This window comes from Pezoporus flaviventris, unplaced genomic scaffold, assembly GCF_033815535.1.
Source record: "Pezoporus flaviventris isolate CSIRO_AGI_PZ_B2104156 unplaced genomic scaffold, CSIRO_AGI_Pfla_v1 ptg000149l, whole genome shotgun sequence".
Classification (NCBI taxonomy): Eukaryota; Metazoa; Chordata; class Aves; order Psittaciformes; family Psittacidae; genus Pezoporus; species Pezoporus flaviventris.
In genome coordinates this window covers 517,563-541,238 of record NW_026892697.1, presented here as the reverse complement: position 1 = coordinate 541,238, position 23,676 = coordinate 517,563, and the positions used below count along the sequence as shown (strand labels likewise).

The 23,676-nt window shown below is 48.2% G+C and overlaps 1 protein-coding gene across 1 annotated transcript; it reads left to right on the top strand.

Annotated features, from left to right (window-relative positions):
• Positions 1–2,939: 2,939 nt before the first annotated feature.
• LOC133283020 (olfactory receptor 5J3-like) lies at positions 2,940–17,812 on the top strand. Its single transcript, XM_061479453.1, has 2 exons — positions 2,940–3,337; positions 17,437–17,812. Exons 1-2 carry the CDS (start codon positions 2,940–2,942, stop codon positions 17,810–17,812), a joined length of 774 nt encoding a protein of 257 aa, XP_061335437.1.
• Positions 17,813–23,676: the final 5,864 nt, after the last annotated feature.

Genomic DNA, 23,676 nt, shown 5'->3' with positions numbered 1-23,676 from the left:
GTATTCCCTTAAATGTTTCAATCCATACTTTGCCCTAACAGGAGATTTTTAATTCAATATTCCTGGTTTATCTCCAAACACTTTTGTTGTGACCACGTGGAAAGGTAACAGTGAAATGGGGTTTTGGTGAGGGGATGAATGTTTAAAGAAGTAATCATAAATGGAAGTAAGAGGTGGGAAAATGCTTATAGAAGGGAAGTAAAATAAGTCAGCAGCAGGATAAAGCAGCTGCAAACAGTCTTCAACCCTACCCACTTCTTGCTGGCCTGAGTATCATTGTAGTAGTAGCGCTAGTACATTGTGATGCATCACACTGTCACAATGCCACAAATAGCTCAAGGAATGAGGCAGAAATGACAAAACATTTCTAACAAAGTCGAACTGCCCTTTCATGTACCTTTAATTGACTTAAAGGAACATTAAAGTTTGCTGCTGTTGTGTCAATTGATGCACACAAAACCCTCAGTGAGCCTCAAGTAAAATCGTGAGTGTGACCACAGAAACCAGGTTTGGTGTTTGTACACTTGGCTTGTGCTGAAGTACACGTTGTGCTTCATACCTTTGGGTTGGAAGTGCTTCTCCTCTGCCTCCATGGCTCTCTGGGTGCAGTTGCAGTGGTGATCTCCAGGCACAGAGTGATCAGTGGGAGAGATCAGGGGGGTTTAAGTTCAAACTATAAAAACCATTGCCATACGCAGGGAGATGAAGTGATTCATGTGCACATTTGACTTTGGTTACAGCACTTGGTGCTTCCAGCTACCTTAAACTGTGGTTTAGGTGAAGCTCTAGACTTGCACAGTTCAAACAGCACAATAAATCCCAACCCCTGGCATCCCATTAAACACACTCCTAGGCTTCTTTCCCACCTCTGCCTCAGCAGAGATGACCCCCCCTGCCCTTCCACATTAGCACTGAGGTTAATGAGCCTTGCACCATTAGCTGGGGTGCGGGACCCAGGTCCAAACCTCTTCCAGGCTCTGCTGGGAGTCTCTAATGATCCCCTTTTTGCTCAGCTAAGCTTTACTTCAGGGGTTTTATCCATGAGGACCAAAGGAGTAAATAAACCCAGGTGCTGTCCCCCTCTGGGACAGTGTCATCACCCGCTCTGGGCAAAAAGCTTCTTGCTGACGGAGCTGCTGCATTACTTGTGCTTGGCTCACTTCATCCATGAGCTGCCACTTCCCCCTCCTATAGCATTAGAGACACCTGAAGAATGAAGGAAAACAGATCATGGATCTTCTGCCTTAGGATAACGCACACACCGTGTGTGTAAATCCCAGAAAGCTGCATAAGGATGCTAGGTAAGGATCTGGCATATAAGAATCTGGCAGGCAAGCAGGATCATAGGCTTCCAATTTAGAGCTAGATTAAAACCCAAAGCTTTCAAGCTTCTAAATTTACTGATTTGGGGCAAAAAGCTCAACAAGAATATACCTGAGCTATGTGTTTTCCATAGGTCTGAGTTTCTAGGCATTATCTTCCCACCCTATGTGTGTGTCACCATCTGATGGTGATAAAACCTTAGGGAAAGCATTCAAAAAGGCTGCTTTTCTGCCCCAGCCCTAAACTGAAGAGGACAAGAGCTGCACCACAGCATGCAGTGGCACAGAAATACCTGGGAATGACACACAGGGCACATTCCATGAGGAAACCTTCCAGGTTTTTCCTCTAAGAAGACTAAAAATGCACTGCAAAACCTCAAGCAACCTTCTGAAAGGTTATTCCTCAATGGCAGAAGGTTGGTGCTTTGTCCCTGCAGCAGGGAAGCGGAGAGCAGCCACCCCAGTGGGAAGCACTAAACCCAAACCTGAAGTGCTGGGACCATCCAGAGATAATTTATTTGGGCATTTGTCTCAGAGTTGTGAGGAGCAGCCTGCCAATGCCTTCCTGACCTTGAGCGGGGAAAACCATGGAAATAATACCTGAGCTGGAGAAGATAACAGAAGTTAAGTGCACTGACTCTCTGTTAGACTCATCTGCCACACTGAGGGGAATAGTTCTCTCTGTGCTGGAACCTGACTAGTAGTAGTAGTAGTGATAGGAGAAGGGGTAATGGGTTAAAACTTAAAGAGGGGAAGTTTAGGTTATATCTAAGGAAGAAGTTCTTTACTGTGAGGGTGGTGAGGCACTGGAATGGGTTGCCCAGGGAGGTTGTGAATGCTCCATCCCTGGCAGTATTCAAGGCCAGGTTGGACAGAGCCTTGGGTGCCATGGTTTAGTGTGAGGTGTCCCTGCCCATGGCAGGGGGGTTGGAACTGGATGATCTTAAGGTCCTTTCCAACCCTAACTGTTCTATGATTCTACTGACAGCAATGTGCCAGCTCAGCCTATTTTTGCTGTCTAGGACAGGACTTTCTGCCCCAGGCTGCCAGGGAAACCTCCTGAGAATCGGGAGTTGTTGTGTGCAGCTGGGGATCCAGCAATGCTGTATCAGAGCTGGGGTGATGGATTCAGGGCTCCTGGGGCATCACACTCAGATATTTTCAGTCTTTCTCATGGAGCAAATGGAATGCACAGTCCCTTTTTCTGCCTCCCTAATGAAATGTGATGACCAGTTTGCACCTCTTCTCCAGTTTTCAAATGGTTCAAGATTGGGTTTGGGTTTTTAAAAGAAAAGGTCTGATTTAGCCTCATGATTAAGAGATTTCTGAATGGTTTTTGGATGTGTTTCTCTGCCTGTGAAGATTCACCAAGAACCACAGTTAAGCGTTGCCTCAACTATCAAATCTTTATTGTTCTAATGTCCAACCTAACAGAGTACATGCAAGCCACATGGCATTGCTCTTCCCTATTTCACTCCATCTTTCCTCCTTCCCGCAGGGATGCTGCCATGCAATACAGTAACGGGGCTAAAGGCAACCACACCGCAGTGACCCACTTCATCCTCCTTGGCCTGACAAGCGAGCCCAAGATGCAGACTCCTCTCTGTAATCTTCGTCATGATTTATCTCATCACTCTCATGGGCAACCTTGGGCTGATGGCAGTGATCAAGACAAGCCCCCGGCTGCACACCCCCATGTACTTCTTCCTCTGCAATCTCTCTGTTGTCGATCTTTGCTACTCCTCTGTCTTTGCTCCAAAGCTGCTTCTTGCCTTCTTGGTGGAAAACAAAACCATCTCTTACCCTGCCTGCTTCCTGCAGCATTTCTTCTTCCTCATGTTTGTGACCACAGAGGTGCTCTTGCTGGCTGTGATGGCTTATGACTGCTATGTAGCCATCTGCAACCCACTGCTCTACACGGTTTCCATGCCCCACGGGGTCTGTGTTCAGCTGGTGGCTGCATCATACATGGGGGGGATTTTGAACTCCCTAATCCAAACCTGTTGCTTGCTGCTGTTGCCTTTCTGCGGTCCAAACACCATCAACCATTACTTCTGTGACGCTAACCCTTTGCTGAAGCTCTCCTGCTCCAACAGCCACCTCAATGAGCTTTTGCTTGTAATTCTTCATGGGAGCATTTCCATGTCTGTGCTCGTCCTCATCATCACCTCCTATGTATACATCCTCCTGTCCATCCTGAGGATTAGGTCTGCTGAAGGAAGGCACAAAGCCTTCTCTACTTGTGCCTCCCACCTCCTGACCGTTACCTTGTTCTACGTCCTTGCTGGGCTCAGCCACATGCAATCAGCTTCCAAGTACTCCCTGGAGACAGAGAAAGTCACCGCTGTGTTTTACACCCTCCTTGTCCCTATGCTCAACCCTCTGATCTACAGCTTGAGGAACAAGGATGTTAAAGATGCCCTTAGAAAAGCAACAGCAAATAACCTCATTGCGAGCTGCTCATTGACCAACCCGGTCCCAGCTGGATGATAGAACTCCTCCTCTTTCCCTTTTTGACTTGTTTTGTGTCAGCTGTCTGGAGGAGGAAGGAACTGAATGTCTTTACAGGAGCAGGTACAGCACATTCTAACCATGCTTTAAACTCTGCAGAGGCTCGGTGATGTTAAGCATCCCCTCAATATAGGTCTCTGATAAATATTCTCTTGTCATCTCTTGGGGTTTTTCTTTTGGGGAAAATAGATGTGATATCATAGGAGGTGGCAAAAATAAGCCCATGAGGAATTTCCCTCTTCAGTTTAACTTTAGAAGTTGCACTGATTCAAGCAGTGATTCATCCAGAGGTAAGTTCAAGGAGGGATGAAGGGTTTTGAGGAGGTACATCCGAAAAACATCACTTTACTTTGGGCTAATGCAAGGAAATGCATAAAATCCCATTTGCTTCCAGAAGGATGTGCAGTGCAAAGTAAGGAAATGGGAGGAGAAGCAGAGCCACTGAGCTGCCAGAGGATGAGCATGGTACCTGCTGTGATTGAGCATTGGGAAGATGCTAAATTGCTGTGTGACCAGAACATCCCAGCCTGGAGGCAGCACAGCTGTGTCTGTCATCCTGCACCTTCCTTCCTACCACTGCAAACATTCAGCTCAGCCAAAGAGGTCTCAGAACTGTGTGGGTTGGAGGGAGCTTAAAGGCCACCTATTTCTAACCTCCTCGCTGTGGGCTTCATCTCACATCTGGTTTAGGAGAAGTAGCAGCTGAGAGTAGGATTTTCCCCTATTGCCAAGGATTTTCGTGTGATTGAATGTAATGACTTTAGGGAGAAGTATGGTTTTCTTCCCCTGTTTTCTTGTTGTGGGGCTGCTGTAAGTGATATTTCCTCCCACCCAACTCTTCCCCAACACAACCTGTTAACTGAGAAGGTACCACTGAGGAATGCTGCAGAACTTCATGCTCTGCAAAGCAGAAATAACCAACTGCAACCTGTTAGAGACCTTTAGCAATAAGCTCTTTATGTAGCAAATAGAGACCTGGGACAGACACAGACAAGGAGGGGGAGATGTTTATAACACTTAGTTTCCATTAGAGCTTGCCTTGTCCCTAGCTTGGACACCAGAGGGTCTTGCCTCTCATTAAGAGCTGTTTGTGCTGTTTGCATGATGCAAGGTGCCTCAAGGGAGCAGCCAGGACCAGTTATTCCCAATGGGAAGGCGAGCTGGGAGCTGAAAGTGGCCACAAAGCAGAGCACGGTCCCCCTGTGCCTGAGCTCAGCAGCAGCTTCCACTGATAGCCCAGGGGAAACTAAGAGTCAAGTTCATGGTTGCTACTGACCAGGAGCAAACCCAGTTAAAGCAGAGCCCTGGAAGTGGGCCCAGTGCCAGGACTGAGCTTAAATAGAGCCTGAGCCTATGTCAGAGGGTGTGTGAGAAGGACCCAGGTGATGCTGGCCATGGCAATTACTGTGGCTGCACTCCCTGATGTCTCAAGGAGAGGGGAACTGGGTTTTCCACCACCCAATGCCCTAAACACAGCAGCAGCTCTGCATTCAGCCTCCTCTGGTGTATTCCTGTGTGCAGCGGGTGAAAGAATGGAGGAAAAAGGAGCAAAGAGCTCCTTTATTGTGTTAATGAGAATCATCCCTCCTCAGTTATGCAAAATCATGGAATCATGGAATGGTTTGGGTTGGAAGGGAGCTTAAAGCTCCTCCAGCTCCAACCCCAACACCTTCCACTGGAGCAGCTTGCTCCAAGCCCCTGTGTCCAACCTGCCCTTGAACACTGCCAGGGATGGGGCAGCCACAGCTTCTCGGGGCACCCTGTGCCAGCACCTCAGCATCCTCCCAGGGAAGAGTTTCTGCCTAAGAGCTCATCTCAGTCTCCCCTCGGGCAGGTTCAAGCCATTCCCCTTGGCCTGTCCCTACAGGCCCTGATGAAGAGTCCCTCTCTTATTCTATCTGAGTAAGTTGCTTCACATGTTGTGTTCTCTTTTCTTGAGGGAATTGTCCAAATGTCTTATTTTTCATGAAAACTCCATCAGAAACTTTGATTAAAAGCTTATAAAGTGAGCGTTTCTCTTCACACCAACTTAAATTAGATTTTGACTGGTTGCCATTGCATTCATTCATTATTCATCACAGTTCTTTGCAGAAGACCATGGTTTCCAAAGGTGCTTATTTTAAACCACAAATTTATTCATTTTGTCATTATAAAAGTACATGTTCTTCCAGCAGTTGTACAGTTCATTAAACGGAAAAAAAAGGTGTGAGGACCACACATCCCAGGAAGATTTTAGTTGGGACACACTTCTGGCCACATGCAAACCTATGTGTGCCTATCACAAGTCCTTAGCACTGCTCCAGCTCACTTACACGGGATAAATGTATTGGATGCTCATATCAGGTATCACAGAATCCCAGACTGGTTTATGTTGGAAGGGACCTAAAAGCTCTCAACTTCCAACCCCTGCCATGGGCAGGGACAATTTCCACTAGAGCAGTTTTCTCTAAGCCCCTGTGTCCAACCTGCCCTTGAACACTGTCAGGGATGGGGCAGCCACAACTTCTCAGGGCACCCTGTGGTGGCACCTCGGCACCCTCATAGTAAAGAATTCCTTCCTTACATCCAATGTGGATCCCCCTGCTTCAGTTTGAACCCATCACCCCTTGTCCTATCCCTACACTCCCTGATGAAGAATTCCTCTCCTGCATCCTTGTAGCCCCCTTCAGACACTGGAAGCTGCTCTGAGGTCTCCAAGCAGCTTCTCTTCTCCAGGCTCAACAGCCCCAGTGTTCTCAGCCTGGCGCCATACGGGAGCTGCTTCAGCCCCTGAGCATCCTCGTGGCCTCCTCTGGACTTACTCCAGCAGCTCCATGGCCTTCTTATGCTCCCTGCAGAGAAGCACTTGGGGGTGCTGGGCGATGAGAAAATGAACATGAGCCAGCAGTGTGTGCTTGCAGCCCAGAAACCAACAGTATCTTGGGCTGCATCCAAAGGAGAGGGGCCAGGAGGTCGAAGGAGGTGATCCTGCCCCTCTACTCTGCCCTTGTGAGACTTTACCTGGAACATTGTGTGCAGTTCTGGTGTCCTCAACATAAAAAGGACATGGAAGTGTTGGAACAAGTCCAGAGGAGGCCACGAGGATGCTCAGGGACTGGAGCACCTCCCGTATGAAGACAGGCTGAGAAAGTTGGGGCTGTTCAGCCTGGAGAAGAGAAGGCTGCGTGGAGACCTCAGAGCAGCTTTCCAGTATCTGGGGCCTATAGGGATGCTGGGGAGGGACTCGTCATTAGGGACTGTAATGATAGGACAAGGGGTAACGGGTTCAAACTTAAACAGGGGAAGTTTAGGTTAGATATAAGGAAGAAATTTCTTCCTGTGAGGGTGGTGAGGCACTGGAATGGGTTCCCCAGGGAGGTTGTGAATGCTCCATCCCTGGCAGTGTTCAAGACCAGGTTGGACAGAGCCTTGGGTGAGATGGTTTAGTGTGAGGTGTCCCTGCCCATGGCAGGGGGGTTGGAACTAGTTGATCTTAAGGTACTTTCCAACCCTAAGTATTCTAGGATTCTAGGATTCTATAGACACCAAAACTGTATCAGAACTGCAGGGGATACCAGAGCTGTATTGAACCTTTGGTCCTTCCCTCAGATCTTCAAGCTCGCTTGGGATGAGCAGTTATCAACCAGGCAATGGAGAAAGTGGTCACTGCCTTACCCCAAGGCTGAGCCTCCTTTTTGTGGGAACTACTTTCATTTAGCACAATTTAAACACAAAACACCATGGTGCTGTCTCACTCCTGCTATTAAATAACTGATACTTATTTGGATGAATTATCCAAGACTCAGTCCATGCTTAAAATCACCTGAAGCTGTTTGAAGGAACCATTCATTCCTCAAACTCCTTCTGGCTGCATCAACACCTCCAAGACCAGTTCTCCTGCAGAGACCTACCCAGGAAGAAAGGCCCAGGACAGTTTGCTTTGTATTTCCTCATCTATCACATACCCCTTTCTTTCAGTGTTTCCCTGAGGAAGCCCTTTACATCCACAGAGATCATCAAATATTGAATTGAAGGGAGCTGAAAACAAGCTCAACAAAGCATCCTCTCTCTGTGGATGGTTTGCGCTGGTCATGGGGAGTCCTTTCCATCACATGCATTTATTTCCATACACTTGACTAGTGATTGAACAACACTTTGGTCAAAAGCATTGGCTCAAAATGTGGCTGCTTTGAGGATATAACAGGATGAAGTCAGATTTCCCAGTCTTCATCTGAAGAATCCTGAGTGCCGGTGTGTCCTGAATGCTTCTCCTAGATTATAAACCCCTTAGGAGAAATATTAAATGATAACCTTGTCCCAGACATTTAGAAAAGTCAAAGGATGGGTCAATGAGAGGAGAAAACTGAGCTATGAAAGTGTGGGGAAGGAAGAAAGAGAAGAACGTAGATGGCTTTAGATGTTTTCAATGTCAACCTGTTTTTCTGCTGGAAGGCACCAGACTGACAGTCCAGGAGATGCACTGGAGGAGGGTAGAAAAGGATTTCTGAGTGGTTTTGAATGTCTTTCTTCACCACTGAGTACTGGGCTAAACTGAAGGCTTGTGAAGTGGGAAAATCAGTGTAACAGAGGGAGAAATAACCCTCAACCTAATTTAGAAAAGAAGAACAATATATACTTCAAAGATTATTGAAAAGAACTACATGAATCCGGAAAGAGGCACTAAGAATACCTGGTGTGCTTCTGCAGGGTGAATAATGCAGCTTGAAATCCGAGAGGCAGACAGCTGAGTACTGCACTTGCTCTATCAGCTTCATCAAGGTACCCAGGCAAGCAGCGCTTTGGGTGTTCAGGGGAGAGGAAGACCCCTGATCCTCCCTCCCAGCAGCACTCAGGCTCTTTACACCCCTACTTAAATTCACAGCAGAGCAGAGGCTCAGATATGACTTGTCCCCATTTAGCACATGGGCTTTGTTGACAAACAGACTGTCACAGCTTTATTTCTTAGAATCGCATCCTAGTTTGTGTTGGAAGGGACCTTAAAGCTCATCCAGCTCCAACCCCTGCCACGGGCAGGGACACCTTGTACTAGGGAAGCTTGCTCCAAGCCCCTGTGTCCAACCGGGCCTTGAACACTGCCAGGGATGGGGCAGCCACAGTTTCTCTGGGCACCCTGTGCCAGCGCCTCAGCACCCTCACAGGGAAGAGCTTCAGCCTAAGAGCTCAGCTCAGTCTCCCCTCTGGCAGGTTCAAGCCATTCCCCTTGGCCTCCTGCAGGTTTTTTGTAGCCCCCTTCGGACACTTCAGTGGCAAACAATGATAGGACAAGGGGTAATGGGTACAAACTGGAACACAAGAGGTTCCACTTAAACTTGAGAAGAAACTTCTTCTCAGTGAGGGTGACGGAACACTGGAACAGGCTGCCCAGGGAGGTTGTGGAGTGTTCTTCCCTGGAGACATTCAAAACCCGCCTGGACACATTCCTGTGTAACATTATCTAGGTGTTCCTGCTCCGGCAGGGGGATTGGACTAGATGATCGTTCGAGGTCCCTTCCAATCTCTAGCATACTGTGATACTGTGATACTGTGACATTGGGAGCTGCTCTGAGGTCTCCACACAGCTTCTCTTCCCCAGGCTGAACAGATCCAATGTTCCCTTCTTGGCTCCATACAGGAGCTGCTCCAGCCCCTGACCATCCTTGTTGCATCTCTGGACTTGCTCCAGCAGCTGCACGTCCACCTTGTGTTGGGGACAGCAGAGCTGTATCAAATCCTCTTGTCCTTCCACCAGTTCATCATTGAGGAAATGCTTATAAAGCAGGCAATGGAGACAGTGGTCAGTGCCTTACCTCAAGCCTGAGCCTCCTTTTTCTGGGCTCTACTTTCATTTAGCAAAATTTAAACACAAAACACAATGGTGCTGTCTCAGGCCTGCTATTAAATACCTGATACTTATTTGGATGAATTACTGAAGGCTCAGGCCTCGCTTAAAACAACCTGAAGCTGTTAGAAGAGAACCATTCGTTGTGCTGGCTTCCATACCCTTGCTGTATGATCTCCTTATCTGTAATAACGACCAGTAGTGAGCAATAATGACCAATAATGGCCAGTAATGCTCAATTCCATAATCACATATTCCACATATTCCTTCCTTACCTCCACAGTACTGAAGAGCTCCAAATGTGCTTTCAAACCCTGCATAGACGTGGCAGCAGCTTCCGCTCCCACAGCCTCCTCAGAGCCCCCTTCACCTCCTTGTTCCTCAGGCTGTAAATGAGGGGGTTGAGGGTTGGGGTGAGGATGCAGTAACACACCGACACCAGCTTTGTCTGATCCCATGAGGATGCCTCATGAGGCTGGACGTAGGTGAGGATCCCGGGCACGTAGAAGATGGTGATGGCAGCCAAGTGGGAGGTGCAGGTAGAGAAGACCTTCAGCCTCCTCGTGGCCAAAGGGATCCGCAGGATGGTGTGGAGGATGTAGGTGTAGGACACTAGGATCATCAGGAGAGAGACCATGGAGTTAAACGTAACACTGGACACCAGCACAAACTTGTTTCTGTGGGTGTCCGAGCAGGAGAGCTGCAGGAGGGTGGGCAGCTCACAGAAGAAGTGGTTGATGCTCCTGGCCTGACAGAAGGACAACCTCCCTGCCAGCGTGATGTGCACCAGGGAGGTGAGGAACCCGATGCTGTACACCAGCACCATCATGCCATAGCAACGCGCCCTGGTCATGGTAGTGGTGTAGAGCAGGGGCTTGCACACAGCCGTGTATCGGTCATAAGCCATTACCCCAAGCAGGAAGCACTCACAGACAGCCAGAGCCACGAAAATATACATCTGGGCAAAGCAACCCCAAAAGGAGATGTGGCTTCTCCCCAGCAGGAAGGTCTCCAGAGCTTTTGGGATGATGGAGGAAGAAAGGCAAACATCCATGCAAGATAAGTGGCTCAGGAAGAAGTACATGGGGATGTGGAGGTGGGGGTCAGTGTTGATCAGCAGGATCATCGTCAGGTTCCCCAGAACCATGAAAACATAGAGGGATAAGAAGACTGTGAATATGGTGGTTTGTAGCTCTGGGGCATCAGAGAAACCCAAGAGGATGAAGCTGGAGAGAACAGTGAGGTTTCCTGTATCTGTCATTTCAACAAGTTGATGGATTTGGATTGAAATGAAAGGAATCACTGAAACACATCCCTACAAGAGAAATAATGTGGAAGTTTAGTTGGAGTTTAATCCACAAAGTAAATGCAATAGAAAATGGTGTATTTGTAATGGTGTATTTCTGTCTGTAACTCAAGATCTGAAGTCAAAGAGGTGAAGGAGCTCATTACACGAACAGAAATGAAAAGAGAATAATTCTACAATGATTGATATACACATCACTAATGAAACAGTGAGAAACATGTCTATCCAAACGTAATACAATAAAAGCAAATAAGTACATCACAAAATGTGGAAAACAGAAAAGATGTTGTATTTTCTTCACTCATTTCTGGGAATTTTAAGGATTATTTTTCTCCCTTTTTTGTATTTTTCAGAGTGGATCAGTGCTCTTCTGTAGATTCATTACTTGTGCTGCATCCTTTTCAACACCATACAAAGCCATGTACTTGAAATTTCTTTTAAGTTCTAAGTTTATCTGCTTTTGAAGAACCCCCACCCTGCATAATGTTAAGGGAAAGCAGTGGACTTGGCTCCAGCAGAGCTTTGCTGGGAATGCAGTGAGCTTCCTATGACCAACCCAAATATCCACCTAAGGGTGTAAAACACAAAACATACCATATATAAACCAAAATTCTAAGGCTTTAGCTTGGATATTCTCATGCTAAAATATCGCTAAATCAGTTGTAGATGGGGTCAGGAATACTGGTGTTTTTGAAGCAAACCTACTAGGCATATTAGGGCACTTTTATTCACACCATGGGCTATCGTAGAATGGTTTGGGTTGAAGGGAAATTAAAGCTCACACAGCTCCAACCCCTGACACAGGCAGGCACACCTTCCACTAGAGCAGCTTGCTCCAAGCCCCTGTGTCCAGCCTGGCCATGAACACTGCCAGGGATGGGGCAGCCACAGCTTCTCTGGCCACCCTGTGCCAGCGCCTCAGCACCCTCACAGGGAAGAATTCCTTCCTTATTTCCAACCTGAATTTCTCTGTTTCAGTTTAAACCCATCACCCCTTGCCCTATCAATACAGTCCCTGAAGAAGAGTGAATTTCAACATGTCATCAAGCATGTGAGAGGCAGCAAGACCAGGGTCAAACTGGACCCACCACCCATCAAACCCTTTTGTACCTGCTTGGTTAAAGAGGAAGGTGGTGGTGGATGCAGTGCCTGCAGCTCCTCCTGGAGCTCATGCGATGGGTTGAAGGAGAGATGCTTGGGAGCAGGATGCTCCAGGCTGGCTGGTGGAGGGGTTTTATCTCACAGGAGGCATTACCTCAGAGGCTTGTGTTGTGCAAACTGTTCTCCCAAAGGACCCTCCTCCATCGGATAATTAGTTTGACTTGATCAGCAAAACAACCTCTCAAGTCCTCTCTCCCCAAACTCCTTCTGGCTGCATCAACACCTCCAAGACCAGTTCTTCCCAGGAAGACAGGCCCAGGACAGTTTGCTTTGTATTTCCCCATCTATCACATACCTCTTCCTTTCAGTGTTTCCCTGAGGAAGCCCTTTACATCCACAGAGATCATCTAATATTGAATTGAAGGGAGCTGAAAACAAGCACAACAAAGCATCCTCTCTGTGGATGGTTTGTGCTGGTCCTGGCTGTTCAGGTGGAAGGAGGACCCCAGATCCCCCCACCTAACAGCACTCAGGCCCTTTACACCCCTACTTAAATTTGCAGCAGAGCAGATGCTCAGACATGACTTCTCCCCATTTAGCACAAGGGCTTTGTTGACCAACAGACTGTCAGAGCTTTATTTCTTAGAATCACAGCCTGTTTTGTGTAGGAAGGGAGCTTAAAGGGCATCCAGTTCCAACCCTTGCCACAGGCATGGACACCTTCCACTGGAGCAGCTTGCTCCAAGCCCCTGTGTCCAACCTGGCCTTGAACACTGCCACGGATGGGGCAGCCACAGCTTCTCTGCGCACCCTGTGCCAGCGCCTCAGCACCCTCACAGGGAAGAGCTTCTGCCTAAGAGCTCATCTCAGTCTCCCCTCGGGCAGGTTAAAGCCATTCCCCTTGGCCTGTCCCTACTGGCCCTTGGCCAAAGACCTTCTTCAGGTTTCCTGTAGGCCCCGTCAAACACTGGAAGCTTCTCTGAGGTCTCCACACAGCTTCTCTTCTCCAGGCTGAACAGACCCAATGTTCTCAGCCTGGCTCCATATGGGAGGAGCTCCAGCCCTTGACCATCCTCGTTGCCTCCTCTGGACTTGCTCCAGCAGCTCCAAGTCCTCCCTGTGTTGGGGACACCAGAGATGTATCAAACCCTTTGGTCCTACCCTCAGTTCATAGAATCATAGAATCGTTAGGGTTGGAAAGGACCTTAAGATCATCAGGTTCCGAAGCCCCTGCCATGGACAGGGACACCTCACACTAAACCATATCACCCAAGGCCTCGTCCAACCTGGCCTTAAACACTGCCAGGGATGGAGCATTCACAACCTCCCTGGGCAACCCATTCCAGTGCCTCACCACCCTCACAGGAAGGAATTTCTTCCATATATCCAACCTAAACTTCCCCTCTTTAAGGTTTAACCTGTTGCCCTTGTCCTATCACTACAGTCCCTAATGAAGAGTCCCTCCACAGCATCCCTATAGGCCCCCTTCAAATACTGGAAGCTGCTCTGAGGTCTCCACGCAGCCTTCTCTTCTCCAGGCTGAACAGCCCCAACTTTCTCAGCCTGTCTTCATGCGGGAGGTGCTCCAGCCCCCTGATCATCCTCGTGGACTCCTCTGGACTTGTTCCAACAGTTCCATGTCCTTTTTATGTTGAGGACACCAGAACTGCACACAATGCTCCAGGTGAGGTCTCACAAGAGCAGAGCAGAGGGGCAGGATCACCTCCTTCCCCCTGCTGGTCACGCTCCTTTGGATGCAGCCCAGGATACTGTTGGCTTTCTGGGCTGCAAGCACACAATGAAGCCAGCTCATGTTCATTTTCTCATCAGCCAACACCCCCAAGTCCTTCTCTGCAGGGCTGCTCTGAATCTCTTCTCTGCCCAACCTGTAGCTGTGCCTGGGACTGCTCCGACCCAGGTGTAGGACCTTGCACTTGGCATGGTTAAACTTCATGGGGTTGCCATCAGCCCACCTCACAAGTGTGTCGAGGTCCCTCTGGATGGCATTCCTTCCCTCCAGGGTATCAACCGAACCACACAGCTTGGTGTCATCGGCAAACTTGCTGAGGGCGCACTCAATCCCACTGTCCATGGCAGTGACGAAGATGTTGAACAAGACCGGTCCCAACCCCGATCCCTGAGGGACACCACTCGTTACTGGTCTCCAGCCGGACACTGAGCCATTGACCACAACTCTTTGTGTGCGGCCATCCAGCCAGTTCTTTATCCACCGAGTGGTCCATCCATCAAATTGATGTCTCTCCAATGTAGAGACAAGGATGTTGTGGGGGACAGTGTCGAACGCTTTGCACAAGTCCAGGTAGATGCCATCAACTGCTCTACCCCTGTCCATCAGTTCTGTAGCCCCTTCATAGAAGGCCACCACATTGGTCAGGCAGGATTTCCCCTCAGTGAAGCCATGCTGGCTGTCACCAAGCACCTTGTTGACTTTCATGTGCCTTAGCATGCTTTCCAGGAGAATCTGCTCCAAGATGTTGCCAGGCACAGAGGTGAGACTGACTGCTCTGTAATTCCCCGGGTCATCCATTTTCCCCTTCTTGAAAATAAATACAGGGCCAGAGCCTCAAAACAGACCCAAAACAAGACAAAAACCGCAAAATCAGCCACAAAACGGACCCAAAACAACCCCAAAAACCCCTGGTCCTGCTTCTCCTGTGGGATACAGGGTCAGAGCCCCAAAACAGACCCAAAACAGGCAAAAACAAGGCCGAACCACCCCAAAACCACCCCCAAATCACCTTCTCCTGCTTTTCCTATGGGATACAGGGTCAAAGCCCCCAAAAAGACCAAAAACAGGCCAAAACCAACCCAAAACACCCCAAAACCACCTTGTCCTGCTTCTTCAATGGGACACAGTGTCAGAGACCCAAAACAGGCCAAAACCAGGCCAAACCACCCTAAAACCACCCCAAAATCACCTTCTCCTGCTTCTCCTATTGGATACAGGGTCAAAGCCCCCAAAAAGACCCAAAACAGGCCAAAAACAACCCAAAACCACCTTGTCCTGCTTCTTCTAGGGGATACAGGGCAAGAGGCTCAAAACAGACCCAAAACAGGCCAAAAATGGGCCAAAACACCCAAAGCAAACCGCAAACCACCCCAAAACCACCCCAAAACCACCTTGTCCTCCTTCTCCAATGGGATACAGGGTCAGAGCCCCAAAACAGGACAAAAACAGGAGAAAAGCAGGCCAAAACACCCCAAACAACCCCCAAAATGGGCCAAAACCACCCCAAAATCACTTTGTCCTGCTTCTCCTATGGGACACCGGTCAGAGCCCCAAAATTGGACAAAACCAACCTAAAACCACCTTGTCCTGTTTCCCCTATGGGTCACAAGTTCAGAACCCCAAAACAGGCTCAAGAAAGTACGAAAACAACCAAAAACTTTTCAAAAGCACCCCCAAAACAACCCCAAAACACCCAAAACCCACCAAAAAAACACCTTGTCCTGCTTCTCCTGTGGGATGCAGGCTCAGAGCCCCCAAACAGGCCAAAAAGAGGAAAAAATGACACCAAAAAACCCAAACCACCCCTAAAACAGCCCAAGCCAACCCCGAAACACCGGCTCCTGCTGCAGCTCTGCCTCATTCCAGAGCCTTGGATCATCTGGGAGCACGGGATCCCATTGGCATCACAGGTCCTGGTGCTTGGGAGCAGATCCTATGGGATCCGGATCCAGATCCGGATGCTCCACACATGGACATGGATCCAGGTCCGCATCCGGTTGTAGGGGGGAGCGCGGACACGGAATTCCATGGGGCTGGAAGAGCAGAACTGGGCTCCCAGACGGGGGGCGCTGGGGTGGGGGGGGAGAGAGGCACCATTGCCCACCATTGCCCCTCATTGTCTCCATTGACCCTATTGGCCCCCATTACCCCCTTTGCCCCCCATTATCCCCATTACACCCATTGCCCATTACCCCCAATGCCCCCCATTACTCCCATTGCCCCCACTCCCCCCCATCGCCCCTGTTACCCCATTACCCCCCATTATGCCATTGTCCCCCATTGCCACCCGTTACCCCCATTCCCAACTCACTTCCCACTTCTCCGCACTGGATCCAAAGATGGGGCTGGGGATGCCCCGGTCCCGCCGCGCATCCGGTTGCGGCTCCCATTGAGGCTCCAGGGACCCCGGGTTCGAGCCCCGAGCTCCCGGGTTCGGGTCCCGAGCTCACGGGTTCGGGTCCCGGTGCCCCCGGAGCAGCGGCGAGAGCCGGGGGAAAAGCCCCGGTGCCCCCCGCACGGAGCAGCGCCCCCAGCACCGAGCGGCGCCGCTCCCGTAGCAGCACCGGGGCCCGGTGCAACAGCGCTCCCAAGCGGGCGGCCAGGACCCGCGCTATGGGGTGTTGGGGGGCGGGCATTGGGACCCCCAAGTTATGGGGCGCCCCCTTTGTGCCCCCCAAGTCATGAGGCGGAGTCTGAGGGTCCCCGTTTGTGCCCTCCCTCAAGTTATGGGGCGCCCCCTTTGTGGCCCCCAAGGTATGGGGCAGGCTCTGGAAGTCCCCTATGGAGCCCCCCAAGTTATGGGGTGCCCCCTTTGTCCCCCCCAAGTTATGAAGCGGGGTCTGGGTCCCCCCTATGGAGCCCCCCTTTGTGCCCCCTAAGGTATGGGGCGGGCTCTAGGGGTCCCCCTTTGTGCCCCCCCCATGTTATCAGGCGCCCCCTTCGTGCCCCCTAAGCTATGGGACGGCGTCTGGGTCCCCACTGTGGAGCCCCCCTTTGTGCTCCCTGTGAAAAACTAGGGACTATGGTATTGTTTATTAAGATTTATGCTAAGCCTGATGTAAAGATTAGACAACAAAAGAAAAGATAACCGTGGTCGCTTGTGCAGATTAAACCAGACACCGCTTGCGCAAGTTTTGAGGAAATATCTGCAAGTTTTGAGGAAGTATCTGCAAGATGTTCTAAAAAAACTGGCAGACATATGGGTGGGGGCAACTATTGCTTTGCTTAAGTGCTTTACTTGCATAAGTTGACACCAAAATTACTTACAAACCGCAAGACGCTTACTAAGGGCTTTTGCAAAACAATTCTAAAAATTATTGCACAGCAAGTTGAAGACCATATATGGAAAAGGATATCTAAAGGTAACCGAGGAGGACTTCAAGCCTTCAGCCTCAAGCAACTGGGGCATGCGCAGAGTACTCCGTTGAAGATACGAATGCGGAACTGGAGGACTGATAAAAAGGGACTGTTAGAACTGTTCAGTACGGCAGTTGTCGGAGCGCAGACTCCCCTGTCGTCCAGCGCTGTCTTTGCTCATATTCTACTTGCTATAATTAATAAAATTTCAATTGGATTATGATCCGTTGTGGTCCCAATTTATAACAATTCAGATGACCTTCATCATCAGGCTGCCCTTCTGCAGCTCCAATGTCATCAACCACTTCTTCTGTGATGTTCCTCCTCTCCTGGCTCTGTCCTGTGCCAGCACGTACATCAATGAGATGATCCTCTTCTCCTTGGCTGGTGTCATTGAGCTCAGCACCATCTCTGCCATTCTGGTCTCCTACGTCTTCATCTTCTTTGCCATCCTGAGGGTCCGTAATGCTGAGGGCAGGAAAAAAGCCTTTTCCACCTGCATGTCCCACCTGATTGTGGTGACCCTCTTGTATGGAACAACCATTTTCATGTATTTACGCCCTAGCTCTAGTTACTCCCTGAACACTGACAAAGTGGTCTCTGTTTTCTACACAGTGGTGATCCCCATGCTCAATCCCCTCATCTAGAGCTTGAGGAACAAAGAGATGAAGGATGCTCTGTGGAGAACTGCAGAAAGAATCATAGTCAGGCTTTGAAAACCCTGATCCAGGGATGTGGGTAACATGAGGCTTTGTTCCAGAGGCTGTGGAGCCTCCACCCATGGACATGTTCAGAAGCTGCCTGAATGAGGCCAGGAGCAACCTGATGTGACCATGACTAGTCACTGATGTGACTATGACCAGCAGGACATAGTTATTGCTCAGAAAGGACATCTAGGAGGTCTCTGTTCCTATGACTTGCAAATTATACACATAAACACGTATGTATGTGTGTATATATATCAAAACACAATATTAAATGCATCCTAACCTATATATTTATATATAACACAATATATTCTTGTGTTAAATGTCAACACCAACACACACGATACTGATTTTTCTTGCCTCAGTTTAGTTGGGGTCTCAGTGATTTATGGGCTGGGTAGGGGAGGCAGCTCCTATGAAAAGCTTTTCCCAGGACGGATGGAAACCCAAGATCTAAATGGATGAACTGATGTTTTAATGCAGTTGTGGAGCAATGGGATATCGTGCATGAGTCAAGTGAGTGAAATGCAAATTCTTCATCGGGTTTGTGTTTGGAACCAGGCTGCTGAGTTAAATCACAGTCAAATTGGGCTTTGCCGCCTCTTTTCAGGCAGCTGTAGACCTTCACCCTTTCAGTTTTCCTCAAGTTCCGCCTTTCTCAACGCCTTTAAGACAAGCTCTAAGGAGTTTTCTAATTTATACCCACAGTAGTTTGTTAAAAACAAAGGCAAGAATGTTATCAGTAGAGCTTGCTGCAGGAGAGTTGCACTTTGGTTTGAGGCAATGGGGATTAAAGAAACCCAAAGCAAACATGGAAACACACCAACACCCTGAAACAACAGGGAAATCAAAGGTAATGAAGAAACCCAACCCAAAGTCCTTATTTCCTATTCAAGAAGTCGTTCCTGGCACAAATTGCAGCCCCCCCCCCCCCATATCCTGGTTGCTATAAAATCGCAATGCCACCAGGGGAAACAGTCACCACCGGGTTTCCCCACACACCCAAAACTTCCCTATTTCTTTAGCAGCTCATCACTCAAAGGTGAGAGATGTCCCTGATCCAACTGTGTTAACAAGCTCCTCTGGGAATGGATTTGGAGCTGATGGGTTTTTAGGAAGGAGAAGGCTTGGCTGAGTCCTGGATGGAGATTTTCCACCTGTGGTCACTTGAGCTGAGGCATCTCCAGTGGGAAAAACACTCTTTAATCCAGGGGAAAATAACCCAAACAGGGATGTGACCCTGGCCAGCACTAAGATCTTTATTCTTTTTTTAAACTTTTTTCTTTATTTATACTTTATTCTTTATCGTTTGCATTTTATTTTTTATTATAGATATATTTATTATATATATTATATATATATTCTTATTCTTTACTCTTATTCTTTGTTCTTACTGTTTACTAAAGTTACCAGCCTGACGCTGACTCTTACTATTGCCAGCAGGACATGACAGTATCCACATATGCCTGCTCTTTAGATGCCCATTTCCCCTTCAAAGCTGTATTCATCTACTTCTGAACAAAATCCATTCCTTTTCCTCTGTGATTTTTTTTACTTCTTGATACCATTACTCTCTGTGGTCACCTCCAAGAGGTGCAAAATGGTCACAGGTGTCCCTCTAGGTATCAGAAGGCCAAAGATTTGAAATAACTGTCTAGAAAATCATGGATCAGGATTTCTTATACAACACCATTATCTATTGGACGTTGCTGGGAATATCCACTCCTTTTTATTTTAGATAAAATCTTTTTTCTTACGTGCTGGGAGTGATTTTTTTCTTACGTGCTTGTCTTACAAGCCAAGTGGCTTGTTCTTGCCCAGGAAACTGAGAAATTATAGATAAATAAACTAAGGCTATCATGTTGCCTCTACAGTTGGCTGATCCTATGTAGACAGTTTATTTCCTGACCATGTTAAGGCAATGTCAGATAGTTTAACAGCTTCAAAGTCCTCTCACATTTAGAAATGATGCTTTAAACCCCACTTTTCCTAGTGCAGTTCTTGGCTGAGGCTTCAGGTTTTATGAAATGTAGATTATTGTAGAATCATAGAGTGGTTTGGGTTGGAAAGGAACTTGGTTCCAACCCCCTGCCATGGTCAGGGACGCCGCACACTAGACCATGTCATCCAAGACCCTGTGCCCAACCTGACCTAGAACATTGCCAGGCATGGGGCAGCCACAGCTTCTCTGGGCACCCTGTGCCAGTGCCTCAGCACCCTCACAGGGAACAGCTTCTGCTTTACATCCAACCTGAACTCCCCCTGTTTCAGTTTGAACCCATCACTCCTTGTCCTGTCACTCCAGTCCCTGATGAAGAGTCCCTCTCCAGCATCCTTGTAGCCCCCTTCAGACACTGGAAGCTGCTCTGAGGTCTCCACACAGCTTCTTTTCTCCAGGCTGAACAGCCCCAATGTTCTCAGCCTGGCTCCATACAGGAGCTGCTTCAGCCCCTGATCATCCTCATGGCCTCCTCTGCACTTTATCCATGTCCTTCTGTTGCTGAGGATATCAAAATCACTCTGCCTTTTAAATGGTTTTTCTCTTAAATATTCTGTGCTATCCATACACAATTTGAAGTGCTAATTCATGGTGTTTTAAATGATTCCTTTCTCCATCAGTTGTTTCCTCTAGATTCACAGATCCCTCTCAGAAAGTATCCCCATTGCACATCTTTACTCCTGACAAAGCCATTCCAGATTTTATAATGAAAGCAAACAAAAAAAAACATCAGATCTCAAATCAGGTAAGGTCTCAACCTTTATCCCATGGAGGTGAAGGATTTAATTCCTTGTTGTTGATATACGTAAATCACACCCATCAGCACCTAAATAATCCCAGGGGAGCAGCTGGGCTTATTTAGGTGCTCTCTGGTGCTGAATTGAATGGGTGAGGATGCCTATACAGTAACCAAGTTCCTGGGCTACTGGTAGATCCATCCTGGTAACCTGCATGGGGTAGGAAACCCACCTTTTGTTACAGAACAGTAAGAGCTAGGCAGGAATAACCAGGGTCATTCCCTACTAGGGCTTTTGGGGAGTAAAGAGGTGATTTCTGTCCTTTCCTGGAAGGCCCTGCAGCCCCCTCTCATATTTGGTTGCACAGTAACGAAAGCATTTCTGATTGAAAAGTAAAGGCAGCTGCTTCAAAATGAAAAGGAAGTTGTGCTTTTATATTTTCATTCTAAGTAGCAGCATAAACTGAGATAAAGGAGAGCTGTATTTTCCCTACACTGAGGGTTGAACACATCTAAGAGTGCTTCCCAAGAGGTAATCTTGTTTTGAATACGAATATGAGACAGTACATACTGCTATGTACTAAAAAAACTACCTTTGGGGATGTTTTGAAGGCTGGATAAAAACTCTTAAAGGCAACGATTTTGGGCTTGTATTTTTCAAATAAGACCTTCTAGTGCCATTAATTTTAAAAACCTGTTGGGTGTATCCTGACCTGGCTCTTGGGAGCCCTTTGGGCTGACCCTTGCCTGGTCTGACAGCTCCCTGCCAGTTAATGTGTAATCCCCTGACTTGTTTCACCCCTGGCTCTGTGAATACCACAAAGGACAAGGCTCTGGAAGGACGGGTAGATGCTGCATGGGAGAAGACAGAGCAGCATTACCCTTCTAGCTGGAGCCTGGAGAAGCTGGGAGTATTAAAACCCATTTCAAGTGGATCTGAGAGCAAAGAGGAAGAAATCCCTGATATGAAAACCCTGCTTTGTCCTGTGGCATCCACAGGATCCACAGGCCTTGTAGCAAACCTTAACACCTCTGCTTTATATCAGGGCAGCAGAAACCATCCCCTTGAGGAATCAGAGGGATGCTGGTGCTGTGAGCATGGGGCTCTTTTGCTTCCTATTTTAAACGATCCTTTTCTTTACTCATTTGATAGTTTGTGCTGTATGACTCTCGAAAGAACAGCTAACCAGTGCGTTATAACTTTATATATCTGGCACCTTCCCCTTGTGCCTGTACTGAAATCTTGAGGATGACATCCACCATGATGGCTTTGGACTGCCTGAGGGGAGACTGAGATGAGCTCTTAGGCAGAAGCTCTTCCCTGTGAGGGTGCTGAGGTGCTGGCACAGGGTGCCCAGAGAAGCTGTGGCTGCCCCATCCCTGGCAGTGTTCAAGGCCAGGTTGGACACAGGGGCTTGGAGCAAGCTGCTCTAGTGGAAGGGGTCCCTGCCCGTGGCAGGGGCTGGTGCTGGATGAGCCTTAAGTTCCCTTCCAAAACAAACCTCTCTGGGATTCTATGGTTCTATGAGAACAAGCTCACTGCTACCTAACCAGGAGGTTCTGCTGCCAGGTTTTTCTTTGCTGTAGGATCTCAACAGCAGTCAGTTGTTCCCTTATCCATGTCAAGAGTTACATCTTGGATAACACTAGCAACAGTCTGCTTGGTGAGTCCTATTGCAGCTTGTTGAAAGCTTGGCCAAAAAGCAAGATGTTGCCAAATCGGAGTAGGAAAGCCACAAATGGAGGTCCTTTCCCCAGGAATACAGGGATAAATATTCAGTTAACTCTTCAGCAGAGTGTGGACCCACAACCTGCATGGATAATATCTAAATGAAGTGAGCAAGGTATGGGTTTTCAGATTAATTTATCTCCATTCCAGTGAGTGTGCGCAAGCTGCAGGGAGATGGGATTGCTGGGGGGAAGCTGTCGTGTATAGCACAAGCTGCAGCCTTAGAAACATCCCAGGTTTCATATCTGCACCTTGGATCACTTCAGACCAAGCACTTGGTTTGTCAAGCAAGAAAAAGTGAGGGTGAGCCTTTGTTAATTGTGAGCTTCAGGTCAATTGTCCCCTGGCAGGAGATGTGTGTGTCTGGGCAGGTGGATGCTGCCTCAGGGGGAGCATTGAGCCCCAGACCCAAACAGTTGGATTTTCATTACTTGGGTCACATCTTCCAGCTCCATGGTGATGGTTCAGGAGCTGCTTTGCCTCCGGCATCTCTATGTGAGCAGTGAAAAGCAGCTCTAAATCCCCATTAATAACACCAGGAGACCACACACGTTGCTCACAGGACATCTGAAATGAGTCTGGCTCTGGAGGGGGAGCTCACCCCTTCAGCAAAAGGTCATCAAATAATGATGACTCTTTAGCATGGCTCTGCTTGTCAGATACCAGCCACGCGCACTCCTGCTTTGTTCTCTGGTGTAACTCTGTCAAGTGATGATTAATGTTAGGCCGGAAAAATCAATGGAGATTTATTCTGCCTGTTGTAAGCTGTGATATTTGGAGCTGCTGATTTCTCCCTGGGAGAACTTATGTTTGGTCAAACCCGAATGTATCTTTTGTCTCCAAGTTAGCATAGTGTCTAAAGCAAAGTAGGGTGAGAAATCCTGGTTCTGCACTATCCTACCCTAAGGAAAGCCACATTTGCTCTCAAAGAGCTCCTCCTGGATCACAGAGAACAGCTATTTATTCCTCATGTACTTACACTGGACTGGCAGCACCCAAAAGATGAGAAATAATTCCCTTTTCCCAGCAGTTACAGGGGAATTCAAGGACTTCCATGTGTCAATGGCTTGAGAGGAACTATGAGGAACCCTGCAGTTTATTCATTCTGGTGTTGCCCTCCCTCCTTTGCCTTAAAGTATCTACTTGCTTCTAAGCGTGTTCGTGATGGTTGTGGTGTTTAGCCTTGGGAACTTGGTGTTTTCCTCTCTCAAAGAGAATTTACCTTATATTGACTTGTATGTATGTAAGTGGTGTAACTGATTGATAGACAAAACCTGACATTCTTAACATTATTGAGGGATTTGGGCCTATTCAGCATTTCAATTTGGAGACATAAATCA